A 12959-nucleotide genomic window follows, 5' to 3' on the forward strand; every position below is an offset into this window, starting at 1 on the left:
GATTTCAAAGGGCCAAGAACAGTTTGTATGGAAGGGAAGTTGTTCTGTCTACAAAAAAAAAAAAAAAAAAAAAAAAACTAAGTAAATATCTTCATCCAGTGTTTACAGCATGTAGATAAGATAGGCATGAAAATATTTGTGTGTGTGTATTAATAAAGCTGTTTTATTAGTGGTGAGAAAGCTTATATGTTAATACTCTATTTGTTGCATCTACAAAGGGCCTTTCACTTCCCAAAGGGGCTAGGCTAGTCTGACACGTGCACATGCATTGTCTGCAGAAGAAAAAAAAAAAAAAAAAAGAGACAACTGTATATTTGGTTTTTTATAGTATGTGCTGAGAATTTGGGATGAATATTCTGTGCATCTGTGATTTACTGAAAGGAACTACAAGTTGGCAAATTTCGTCCAATACAATCCAATGCAATTACAGTACAATCCAAGTCGATACATGAAAAGAAAATAGCATTCGGTTCCACTGCTATTTCTAACACTACAACAAGACATTTAGAGTATATTTATATATTAATGTAACTACAGGAGCTAATCTTAACATAAAATATAAGGCTATCTTTATAATAATCTGTAACAAAAGAGTTACCAAAGGAAGAAAAACAAGGCCTTTATATAAATAACAAATGAGCTATTTATTTGTATGATCTACACAGTTGGGTGTAAGTTGCTAGAAGTTAAGACAGTGAAGAGAAGAATTAAAGCAAATTAATAATAATAATCTATATATTAATATGATAGCATGTGTGTTATTTTCTGTTTCAGGTTTACATCCGGGTCGTTTAATTGTTATATACTTCCATTTCTTGTCACAAATAATTTTACCGAGAATTCTCCATAAGTTTTGGTTTCGGTTTTGATTATAGCTGATGGTACTTAAGTCATGTATTTTTTTAATAAATAATTTTATCAAGAATTCTTCAAAAGTTTTGATTTCAATTATGGCTGAAGGAACTCAAGGTATATATATATATATATATATATATATATATATATATATATATATATATATATATATATATATATATATTCATAAGTTTTTATTTCGGTTTCAATTCAAGCTAATGCACCCAAGTCATGTGGATTTTTTTACTTTTGAAATCGCAACTTTATAATATATAAAAATCGATAGAACATTAACTCTATAATAATATATACGAAATCTGCAAAAATTAAAATATCATATTTAAGCGTACTTTACGACTGGGCTTTGCTGGGTGTTCGTACTAGCTTAGATAGATACTTTTGCAGTTTTAACAAAAAAGCTACAATAATATCAGAGCGTCTCCATTTACACTGAACATCTACAGAATGCCAACATCAATATATTACATATGAATGAGTCCCTTGTGGAATTTCCACAGGTCCCGCTAATGATAATAATAACAATAAAAATCATGAAACGTCAAGAAGGATGGAAGAATTAAGGAGTGAGAACCAGACATCCGTTAGACGATGCGAAGAGTACTGGGATCTTCAGGAGGCTTATTGCCACTCAAATTCCACTGAAAACCAATGTTTATTGCCAGTGAGAAATCAATGATAAACGACTGTTGAAATAATGCAAATTCATTTGCAAAGGTTATCAGAAGACATGGAGTGTGCAGAAAATCTCGAGAAACTTGTTGTCAACCAGACTCCAAGGAACACCAGTTATTGTCAGTAAAAAATCTCAGATGATGACCTATGTGAGAACTCCTAGTGAGTACACATAATAAATGTCGGGCTGTCAAAAGTTTTTTCTTGGAGTACTATATCTTCAAGTGAAGATAACCTTACTCAGTGTATCTATTTGACAGGAGTGAGAGAGAATGTCGCCTTTCTTTGTGACAACCTGAAAGCTCTCTGATTGCCTGGCAAATCCCTAGAGGTCTCCAGATGGATTCCATAAAAGTTCAGTTAGAATTGATATATGTCCAAGAGTCTGATTGGTCAGGTCTACCAAAGGAAATAAATGGGTGGTTTTGTATTATTAAACTGACTTAATGTTCCAATATGTAAAAAAAAGAAAAGAGCCAATAGGCTACGTTCCCTTATACATTATTTTATGAAATTATCAGTATCTCCTTTGTTTTCTAAAATCACCCCATTTGATTGACAAAGAAGAACATTCTTTTTAGTCAATCCCCAAACACTTAATTTTAGAAGAATAAAGGCAAAAAGCTGAATTTTAGGTTTTTAGAAATTAATTATACTTATCCTGGGACGGATATTCTTATCTAACTAAGGATATTAGTATTTGCAAGATGGCAACATATCATGCTTCCATCTTGGAAATATGTGCACTGTACTTATTTAACTGTATTTACTCATTTAAAATGTGTCGTTTATTTTCTTCTTCAGATTTCATGCATAGATTTTAAATAGATTTTAACTCAAAAAAATGTTCACCATATCATCATATTTTTAAAAACATATAAAAGCCATTTTTAGTGTCAGTACATAATTTTTTATCACATTGTTCAGGCTGCTAAACGGCAGTTTTACCGTTGTTCCTTATTATGTGCCCAAATTGTATTTTTAAATTAACATTATAGATGAAGGGAGGTAACCTATTGGCTCTGATTTTTAAATCTACTGAACAGTCTAATAATACAAGACCGTAACTAAAAAGAAAAGTCTTATTTTCATAAATAAATGCTTGTACGAACAACAAACTGCTTATTATCACAGTCATTGATAATTGATTGTTGATTTCAAAAGATAAATTAGTGAATTAATAATTAAAAGTTAAAGTAATGCCAAAGTTTATGCTAATATATTTTATCAACTTTATTCCAAGGTACAAGAATTTCGAACACATAGGGGAATTTAGAACACATTGATTGGTTAAGGTTGTTCCGATTTACTTGCACCTCCCCCCCCCCCCACGAGGGCAGAGTTATACATAAGGTTTGGTTTCAATGTGGGGAAAATCCAGCTCCTCAGAATGGGGCACTCTGGATAGGAACAAAAATAAAAATTACCTCGGTCGTGAAGGATTTCTCCTCCACTGACCGAGGACATAAAGGTGAAGTGTAGCATCAGAACAGATACTACACTGAGATCTTGTCCAAGATTGGTTAGTGGTTGTTGCCTTTGTCTCTTTAAGAGTCGCATTGATTGGTCCACAGGTAAGCCATGTTTCCTTAGTGGTCATATGATCAGGTCTGTATAAACCCAAGCACACTTCTTCTTATTATTATTATTGTTATTGTTACTACTACTACTACTACTACTACTACTACTACTATTACTACCATAGAATAATTAAAAAACATAAATATATACTTGCAAAGTCAAGTACTCATTATGAATTATAGCCTATCTTGAAGTAGTTAGTTTCTAAAGAGCCTGCCGTATTTTACTGATTAGCTTTGACTATTTTTCATAGTGATGACAGGTAAAATTAATTCACTCTGCAAGTTAATATTCTGCGCTCTTTTCATATACTTTTTTCAGGATGGAGGGTACAATTGATCAGTTGAGGATTGGGGGCTATTAGTTTTACTTTTGTCTTCATGCTCATATTATACCAAATATAATTAATTGGAAATTGTATTTCTGAAAATGTTGTACCAGCCTTCAAACTTTGTTTTCTAAATCTTTTCTAAGCACCACTATATTAAAAGATTTCTTTGGCAATATTCTACATCAGATACACCATTATTATGATGTTTAATTTGTTATATATTTCAATTTCATTTTTTTATTAAACGCTGCTTGATTTTATTATTTATTTCTTGTAAAACAAACACACCTTCCTTCTGACTAATCCTATGTTCAAGTGGCAATATCCTTACCCTAAAAAATCCTTTGAACGAACCAAGAAAGAAAGAGAGTAGTTGCCACCAAAATTTTGCATCAATGGTAGTGTTAAGGAAATCTTTTTTATTGCTTTTCAAGTAAATGCTAATATTTAATCATAATTCAGGATATTTGAAAAATAAATAAGAAATCTGCAAAATTCAGAAAAAAATGGAAATGTGCAAAAAAAAAAAAAAAAAAAAAAAAATCAATGAAAAAAGCAAAGAAATCCACAAAAGTCAGAAAACAAATTATTAGGTTGGTGCAAAAATTATATCGTTTTTTATCAGATATAAATACGTCTAAAAACGACATAATTTCTGCAGCAACCTAATAATATTTGCATAAATAAAATTTAAGAGATAATCGATTCAAGATAGCCAAGTTATGAGATTGTTAAAGGGAGGTAACTCTTGCATATTCTGAGCCCACATTATGAATTATGATTTGTGTATTGAAGATAAAAATGATTAATAAAATTGCAAGGCGGTAAAGAATATGTATTATAAAGTCATGAAACAAATCAGTTTTATAGTGGTTTTGTTGGTGTCGATTATTTCCTATATATTTAACATAATAGAAATTTTTCTTCCTTTTTCCATGTTTTTTAAGCACATAGTCAGTTTCACAGTTTTTTTTACACAGTATTCTGTATTCTGAAAAACCTTTCAAACTACACCGGTTAGGTAGTAAAGGGAAGACAAGGCAGTGTTGGATCGTATGGTCCTCCTCTCTACATTCACAGATTATTGGGTCAGTTTTGTAGCCCCCCCCCCCCCGAGTCATAGCAACTTTTCATCGTGCTATTCCTGTTCTCGAGTGGTTGAGTCTTTTTCACTGAAGCCAGAGTATTACTGAATCAAGAGATAGAGCTTCAGAAAGGGGGATTCCCATATTAATAGGAGGGAACAGGCATTCTCTAGCCGTCTGATTCGCAGTTGTAATCTGGTCTTTTTCTGAGCTGTTGCTAGGGATTAGACATGGCTGAGGAAGCTTCTTGACTTCAGTCATTGGGTTGTCTGTTTGTGTCAATGAAGGAGTTAACATTCATCACTGATAGTCTTTGTGATCTCTACTCAGCTGGCAACTTTTCATATCACATCTGAAGGAGCAATGCTAGTGAGAACATACAGACTGTTCAGGTTGATAGGTTTCGGGCAACCAGGTTTTGAAGCAAGTCATAAAATGAATGATGTCTATAGTACAAATTAAATATAAACATGCACCAGTAATGGTGTTCTATCTCTTCTAGCTTGAGTAGGTACTATTTCTATGAGTCAAGGATACATCGTTGGCAGTCAGTCCAATAGAGGATAGGCAGCTTTCTTCTGCCCTGCTCTGTTAGGCTGAGGTATTTGTTCTGAGTGAGCTGAGAAAGTCTTATCCTTCCAGGTTTTACCTTCTCTCTTTGTGAAGGGGTTGGTTCATGGTCAATCACTTGAAATGCTCAAACTAGGGAATGCTGATGGAACTGCTCAGGTATTTTTTGCAGGGCTAGATTGCATTACCTCTTATACACTTCCTTACCATTTCTACATTCCAGTCTTAAGCTACATCTTCCCCCAGTGCGAAGAACATAAACACTATGTCTATGACAATCAGTCTGACAGTGGCTTTGTTGCTATCAGGCTGAGGTATAGATCTGGTTAGTCCTAGGAGGTCCATATTCCCAGGCATTACCTCTTATACACTTCCTTACCATTTCTACATTCCAGTCTTAAACTGCATCTTCCCCCAGTGAATAATGGATTGATTAGGGCCTTCTCTTCTAAACTTAAGTAGCAGCTTTAAATCAAATTTATGTCATCACACAGCCGGAATAGATTGTAAGATGCACATGTGCAACACTGTGGAGTGTGTGTGTGTGTGTGTGTGTGTGTGTGTGTGTGTGTGTGTGTGTGTGTGTGTGTGTGTGTGTGTGTGTGTGTGTGTGCATACGTGCACTGGATTGCTACTTTCACATTTATGTGTAACTTTTTTGTGATTTGGAACGATTTTCATTGGTTGAAAATATTTTGAGTTCACACGTTTCTGTGAAAACTTCCTTGCTCCAGAGAGTGAAGAGGAAAGTAATTGCTACCCACTCACATGCACCTACAAGAACCAGTGCACACATGCCGCAACGTGATGAAGAGAGTGAATCTCAAAAAAATGGAGAAAGAAATTTATTTTGTGTGTGTTAGTATTTACTGCTAGAAAATCCAAAATGTATTAATGAAGAACTTCATTTTCTTTACTGGCTTGTACTCACTCGTATGTATCATAATCCTACTGACTCCTGTCTGGAATACTTCCTGTTTTCTCACATAACCAACAATATATGTAAAAGGTAATATGAAGTAGCTAAGATATTCACTAGTTAACACATGCATTTTAATATCTAACACAGCCATTAAGCTAACACGGGATAACCTTAAATTCTTTTTAGACAGATTTGAAGCCATATATTTAAACAGATAAACTTGGAATAGAGTTGTTGGCAGCATAATTAGTTGTGTTAGTAGATGCAGGACAGTGGCAAGGGGAAGCCAAGGAAAACATGGGAGGAAATGATAAATAAGTACTAAGATTAAGAGCGATAAATAAAGACCTGGCAAGGCATAGGTTACTTTGTAGGTTAGTTGGTATAGGACAGTTGAGGTAATAGTTGTTAGGGGGAAGGACAAGCAAAAACATGGAAGGCAGTGATAAGGAAGCATTTGAGAGAAAGAGGGATGAATAAAACCTGGCCAGAGAGAGGTTAGTTTTTGAGTTAGTTGAGGTAGCTAGACCAGTTGGCAGAATAAGGACATGCAAAAGTATGGAGGGAAATGATAAGGATGACTTTGAAAGAGGAAGAGAGATAAATAAAAACCTGGCGAGACATAAATTAATTTGGAAGTTAATTTTTAAAAGCTATCCAATGCATGACAGCATGTAAAGCGGACATTAAACCAACTATGACAACAGTGATGAGAAAGAGTTAACTGATGATGATGACGACGATGATGGTGATCATCATCATCATTGTTGAAGAAATAAGTCAGCAGAACTGACAGAACCTATCCGCAAAATAATAATAATAAAAAAAAAAAGAACAAATTAGAAAGTAGCCAATATGTTGGTGTTGTCAAGGCATGACAATGAGGCTATTAATTATTTTCCATGGAAGTGAATGCTGTCTTTGTTTTGCACCTTCAGAAATACCAACAACCTGTCAGGAAAGATGTACTCACTGTCAATATGCATTACATTATGCATTTGTTTGTGAAAATCAGACTTTTATAAATACAGATGGCTCAAATAAGCTACAATTGTCTCCTAGACAAGTATAACAATACTGAACGAGTAGTGATTAATGAGGATATTAGCATAGAATATCTCTCAATATCTATATAAAAGTGATCTTATCTGTCTGTCTGAAGAAAGGTCTCTATTAAACTACTCTGTCAATTTTTGGTTGACAGACTTGAAACTTGATATATAGAAGATTTGAACTTGTGGAACAAATTCGATTTGATTTTTAGCTGGTAAGTATAGCTACTAATGTATCAAAATCAAAAAAAAAAAATCTGGAACTTGGCAGGCGTAAGTTGACTAAATGTGTTATTTCTATGCATGCATACATTTATATCTTTAACAACGTTATTTTTATTTTTTTCAGTTTTTGTATGCGTATGGATTTAGGTCAGGCAGTAACAAATAAGATTGGAGAGCTATATATTTTGGTTTCGATTTTAGCTAATAGCACCAAAGTCATATATATTTTTTTTTCATTACTTTTGAAATCACTACTATATATTGAGTACAATATAATAATCGATAGAAAATTGGCTCTATAATAATATATATGAAATCTTCATAAATTGAAATATCATATTTAAGCATATTTTACGACTGGACAATGCCAGGCGGTCTGCTAGTAAAATATTGATTCAAATAAGTGACATTAAGACAGACATCTATAAATGCATTTATATCAAGACTAGCCTGGATGCTCGGCATTGCCCGGGTGTTTAGAGGTGTGTGTTGAGCAAAATAAAAAAAAAAAAGAAAAAGTGGTAGTAGTAGACAGGCAGGCTTGAACCCGTGAAGGAGGAAAAGAACATGAAAAAAAAAACAAAAAAACGTGACATCTTTGCTGTTGCACCAATCGCCAAACCAGAAATTACATAGGTTTAAATTAAGGCTAGTTAATCAAAAAGAGGGGGATGATTTTTGAAAAAAGCGACCCCTCCCTGTAGAAAAGTGCCCAGTTGAGGATGAAAGAATTCATGTTTTTAGCCAATTTTTCGATAATTGTCATCCAAAGGGTCGAGCTTCAAAACGATACCAATCTTGTGAAAATCTGTCGCCTCTGTCGAAAGTTTTAGGCAGACATACATACATACATACATACATGACGATTGCTGCTTCTTTCCAGATGATCGCCGTCACATTAAGTTCTCCCAATCGTGTCGTCCATGCCATCTCAGATGACTCTGCACTCCCACCGCAGATTTGCACATCTTGAAGCCGATGTGACATACAAATTGAACAATTTTCATCGAGTTGACTTCCTCTGGAGGTTGAAGGGTATTACTATGAACAATCACGTCTTCTCAAACTAGCAGTAGACTTGCAAACTTTTGCTGCATGTTAAACAGATATTTTGGTTCGGACCAATAGGTGCAAAGTTGACCTGAACAGGAGTTTTGTGCGAATTAAGGTGGTTGACGTAGCCAGCTTTTGACAAAAGCACTCGTTCACAAGTGTGGCATTTCCAGCTTTGTGTGCCATGGTTAAGACCATCAATTAAACCTTTGCAAAGCTCTCGCTTCAGATTGCTGTGGGCCTGCATACATACATACATACATACATACATACATACATACATACATACGCACTTAAATTCTGGCAAAATATAAAATGATATCTGGCCCCCTAATGGCTTCCTAATATAATTTGATTTTCTTAATTAAAATAAAACAAAAAAAACAATAGATCAATTTGGATGATTTTTTTAATGTTTTTGTCCTGTGATGAGTACGGACATCATAAAAAATTTTTTTTTTTCGTTTTATAATCAAGTGTAATTCTAAATAAGCAACATATAAGCAACATTATGCAGAACATATAACATAGTGCAAATGAATTATCTAGATATGACCAGCGTTGGAAAGGACGGGGGGGGGCAAAAAAGATCTTGCACCAGCAATTTTTTTCTTCTGAAGGGACCTGTAAACATTCCTGGGGCCATGCCAGAGGGACTTATATTTTGCTGAAACCATGTAACCAACATTTTTGTAATTTTTCAAGTTTTATAGGTTTAAACATCTATTAATTGATGAAAAATTCACAAGGTGTTTCCATTATTTTGTGCGACTCCTATATATATATATATATATATATATATAGGGGTCGCACAAAATAATGGAAACACCTCGTGAATTTTTCATCAATTAATAGATGTTTAAACCTATAAAACATATATAAATTATATTAGGAAGCCATTAGGGGGCCAGATATCGTTTTATATTTTGCCAGAATTTAAGTGCGACAATTAAATTTGACTACAGAGATTTTGTTTGTATTCAAAATAATTAAAACATTTTAATCGCTAAAAATGGTAATTTATATATATATATATAAAATATATTTTAGTCATCGACATACAGTCCTGTTTCGTTGTATCACAACTCATCAGTGCCGCTAGACTAACACCTATCCCAAGCCGAGGATCGAACCTAGAACCGTCGTGATGACAGTCGGCAGTTCTACCCCCTGACCACGGAACCGGTGCTATATATATATATATATTAGCAGGCTGCCCGGCATAAAATATTAGATTTTAATTAATGCAGAATTCTTATCTATAATATAAATCTCACCTGTCTGTTTAAATGTATGTATGTATGTATGTTAGGGTGGTTTGGAGTTCTTCCTGAACTTCGGGGAGTTTTAGCTTGTTGACATTCATTCGTTTGGCAACTTTTTGACCTTGTGGTCTTCTTTTGGGCTTTATTTGCAATCTGATTTTGGAAACAATGAGGCGGTGGTCTTTCCAGCAGTCGGCACTGCACAAAGCTTTTGTCACGAGCACATCTTGCTTGTCTTTAGCCCTGATGATGAGGTAGTCAATCATGTGCCAATGCTTGGAGCGAGGATGCCTCCATGTAGTTTTGTTTCTGGTTGGGAGACGGAACATTGTGTTGGTTAAGGTCAGTCCATTGGTGGCACAGGTCCTAAGCAGTAGAAGACCATTGCTGTTGCACTTTCCTATCCCATGATGTCCGATGATACCTGACCACGCTTGGTGATCCTTGCCAACACGGGCATTGAAGTCACCGAGGAGAAGGAGCTTGTCGGTCTGTGGTACAGAGGAGAGGATGGCTTTGAGGTCTTCATATAATTTATCTTTGGTTTCTTCGGGGTTGGTCATGGTTGGAGCATAGGCACTGATGATGGTTGCAAATGTTTTCTTACTCAGCTGGAGCTGTAGCTTGAGAGTCATGAGGCGATTGTTCACGTCCTCAGGAATGCTGTCGAGTTTGCCCACAAGATGATTTTTGATGGCGAATCCAACGCCAGCCTCATGGCGCTCTTCATTGCTACGTCCGCTCCAGAAGAATGTGTAACCACCGCCAGATTCAATGAGTTGACCAGTGCCGGGGAGCCGCATCTCGCTGAGAGCAGCTATATCTACTCCATATCGTCCGAGTTCTCTGGCAACTAAGGCCGTTCTCCTTTCTGGCCTTCTGGTCTTCGTCGTGGTTGAAGTTGGATTGAGTAGTGTTCTGACATTCCAGGATGCCAGAATGAGTTTTTGTTTGTTCTTTTTATTTCTACCGCAAACAGGGAAGCCCACCAGCCACGGTAAGCTGGCCAGGTTGCAGTGGAACAGGCCATGTTTGGAGCACCTTTTCTATCTCCGTCCTCAGGCTAGGAGGCAAGCAGAGCTGATCCTAAAAAGGACTGCTTGGTCGCTCAGGTGGCTGCCGGACCTCGCTGCTGTTCCGAATTCAGAGAAGAACGACCATATGGCCTGAGCCGCCTATGTGCAGGTTCGCAGCTAACAGCTTCCAGTGATTCCGCACCTGCTACCACCACTGCTCACCCATCACCACAGGACTTTTGTAGTAGTTGTCAATGACTAGCGCTGGAAGGAGATTTAAGTGAAGGAGGTTTGCGCAGGACCAACCTCACTCTCTCTTCCTCGCCCAGCGGCAGGGTCGAGACAGCTGGAGACCTATCCGGATGCAGGAGCTGCCGGAGGGATGCGCAGTGCACTGGCCAACCGCCTGAGGGGCCCCACTCCTGATTTTCTGTCTGGGTTTACTCCCGTAGGTGGACTGTCGTCCAGGACTGATGAGCTCCATCTGCCCAGCTGTAACCCAGCGAAGGGAGGCTTATGGGTACTGCACCTTGCCCAGAGGTGGCCCAGCACAGCAGCAATCAAGAGGTAGTGACATTCTCCTCAGACACCAGATCTCCTGATCTGGGTCTTGCTGCCGGATGTAGTTTAGTGTCATACCCAGAACCGAAGTTCAGGAAGAACTCCAAACCACCATAACAAGGCAACTCTCTGAACTCGAGTCCAACAATTGGGAGTCTCTCAGCAAGACAGTCCACGCCGCTGCTCTCCAGGTACTGGGTCTAAAAACGAGAAACCATCAAGACTGGTTAGATGAGAATGATGCAGAGATACAGAATCTGCTAACAGAGAAACACCGGCTCTTCAAGTTCCACCAAAATGACCCAGACTCCACTTCAAAGAAAGACGCCTACTGTGGTAAGCGAAGTGAAGTCCAGAAAAAACTGCGCATCATGCAAGATACCTGACTCAGTAACAAAGCCGACGAGATCCAAGGCTATGCCGATAGGCACGACATGAAGCATTTCTACGAGTCCTTGAAGTGTGTCTATGGACCAACGACATCAGGCACATCTCCCCTGCTCGGTGCAGATGGTTCACTCATCACTAAGAAAAATGAAATCCTCGAGAGATGGGCTGAACACTTTGACAGTGTCCTGAATCGTCCTTCAGACATCAATGATGAAGCCATTCAACGACTACCTCAAGTGCCAATCAACCATGCCCTCGACACACCACCCACAGAGGAGGAGGTTGTAATAGCTACCAGGCAAATGTTGACTGGCAAGGCACCTGGCTCCGACGCCATCACAGCCGAAGTATTCAAGTCTGGTGGTCGCTATCTCATCCTCAAACAAACAGAACTGTTCCAAGAGTTGTGGCAAAGTGAAACTCTACCTCAAGACTTCAAAGACGCAACAATTGTTCACATCTACAAAAGGAAGGGCAACAAACAGTCTTGCGATAATCACTGAGGTATCTCTCTCCTCTCAATTGCAGGCAAAATACTAGCTCGTGTTCTTTTAAACAACCTTCTGAAACACCTGGAACAGGGTCACCTTCCAGAAAACCAATGTAGTCTTTGCACAGGTCGCGGAACCATCGATATGATATTTGCCGCTCGCCAACTCCAAGAGAAGTGCAAAGAACAATATCAAGACCTCTACATGACTTTCGTTAATCTCATGAAGGCTTTCGACTCAGTGAGCAGGGAATGCCTGTGGAAGATCATGTCAAAGTTTGGTTGCCCGGACAAGTTCGTGAATATTGTAAGATAGTTCCATGACAGCATGATGGCATGAGTAACTGATGATGGTGACATCTCAGCCCCTTTCCCGGTAACCAACGGTGTAAAACAAGGTTGCGTGCTAGCACCAACACTTTTCAGCATGACGTTTTCGGCAATGCTGACTGATGCCTTCAGGGAAGTTACTCCTGGCATCCAAATCCGGTACTGGTGTGATGGGAAGCTCTTCAATCTCCGCCGTCTACAAGCTGTCAGTAAAGTCAACGAAACAATAATCAGAGACTCCTTTTTGCTGACGACTGTGCTCTCAATGCCACCAAAGAGCATGAAATGCAACTGGAAGTGGACAAATTTTCTTCAGCATGTGAAAACTTCGGTCTTACAATAAGTATGAGCAAGACAGAAGTCATACACCAGCCTGCTCCTGGCAACACGTACCAGGAACCGAACATCCAAGTAAATGGTCAGAGCTTGAAAGCAGTTGACCATTTCATCTACCTTGGCAGTACACTCTCTCATGCTGCCAACATCGACATTGAAATCACCAACCACATTGCCAAGGCCAGCAGCTCCTTTGGCAGACTA

General features: G+C 37.7%; 3 protein-coding genes across 4 annotated transcripts in view; 1 reads left to right on the forward strand and 2 right to left on the reverse strand.

The window, feature by feature from the left end:
* The window catches only part of LOC145277737 (glycerol kinase 3-like), a 152213-nt gene that overhangs the window by 126106 nt on the left and 13148 nt on the right, over positions 1-12959 (reverse strand). The window lies entirely within an intron of this gene.
* Positions 5-10435, reverse strand: LOC145278194 (protein CFDP2-like). Its single transcript, XM_080130478.1, has 2 exons — positions 9754-10435; positions 5-48 (listed from the first exon to the last, which is right to left on the reverse strand). The coding sequence occupies exons 1-2, from the start codon at positions 10433-10435 to the stop codon at positions 5-7; spliced, it is 726 nt and encodes a 241-aa protein (XP_079986604.1).
* Positions 11644-12102, forward strand: LOC145278195 (uncharacterized). Its single transcript, XM_080130480.1, has one exon. The coding sequence runs from the start codon at positions 11644-11646 to the stop codon at positions 12100-12102; it is 459 nt and encodes a 152-aa protein (XP_079986606.1).

The sequence above is a fragment of the Euprymna scolopes genome, chromosome 6 (genome assembly GCF_053919585.1).
Source record: "Euprymna scolopes isolate OS-2025 chromosome 6, ASM5391958v1, whole genome shotgun sequence".
In the NCBI taxonomy this organism is placed as follows: Eukaryota; Metazoa; Mollusca; class Cephalopoda; order Sepiida; family Sepiolidae; genus Euprymna; species Euprymna scolopes.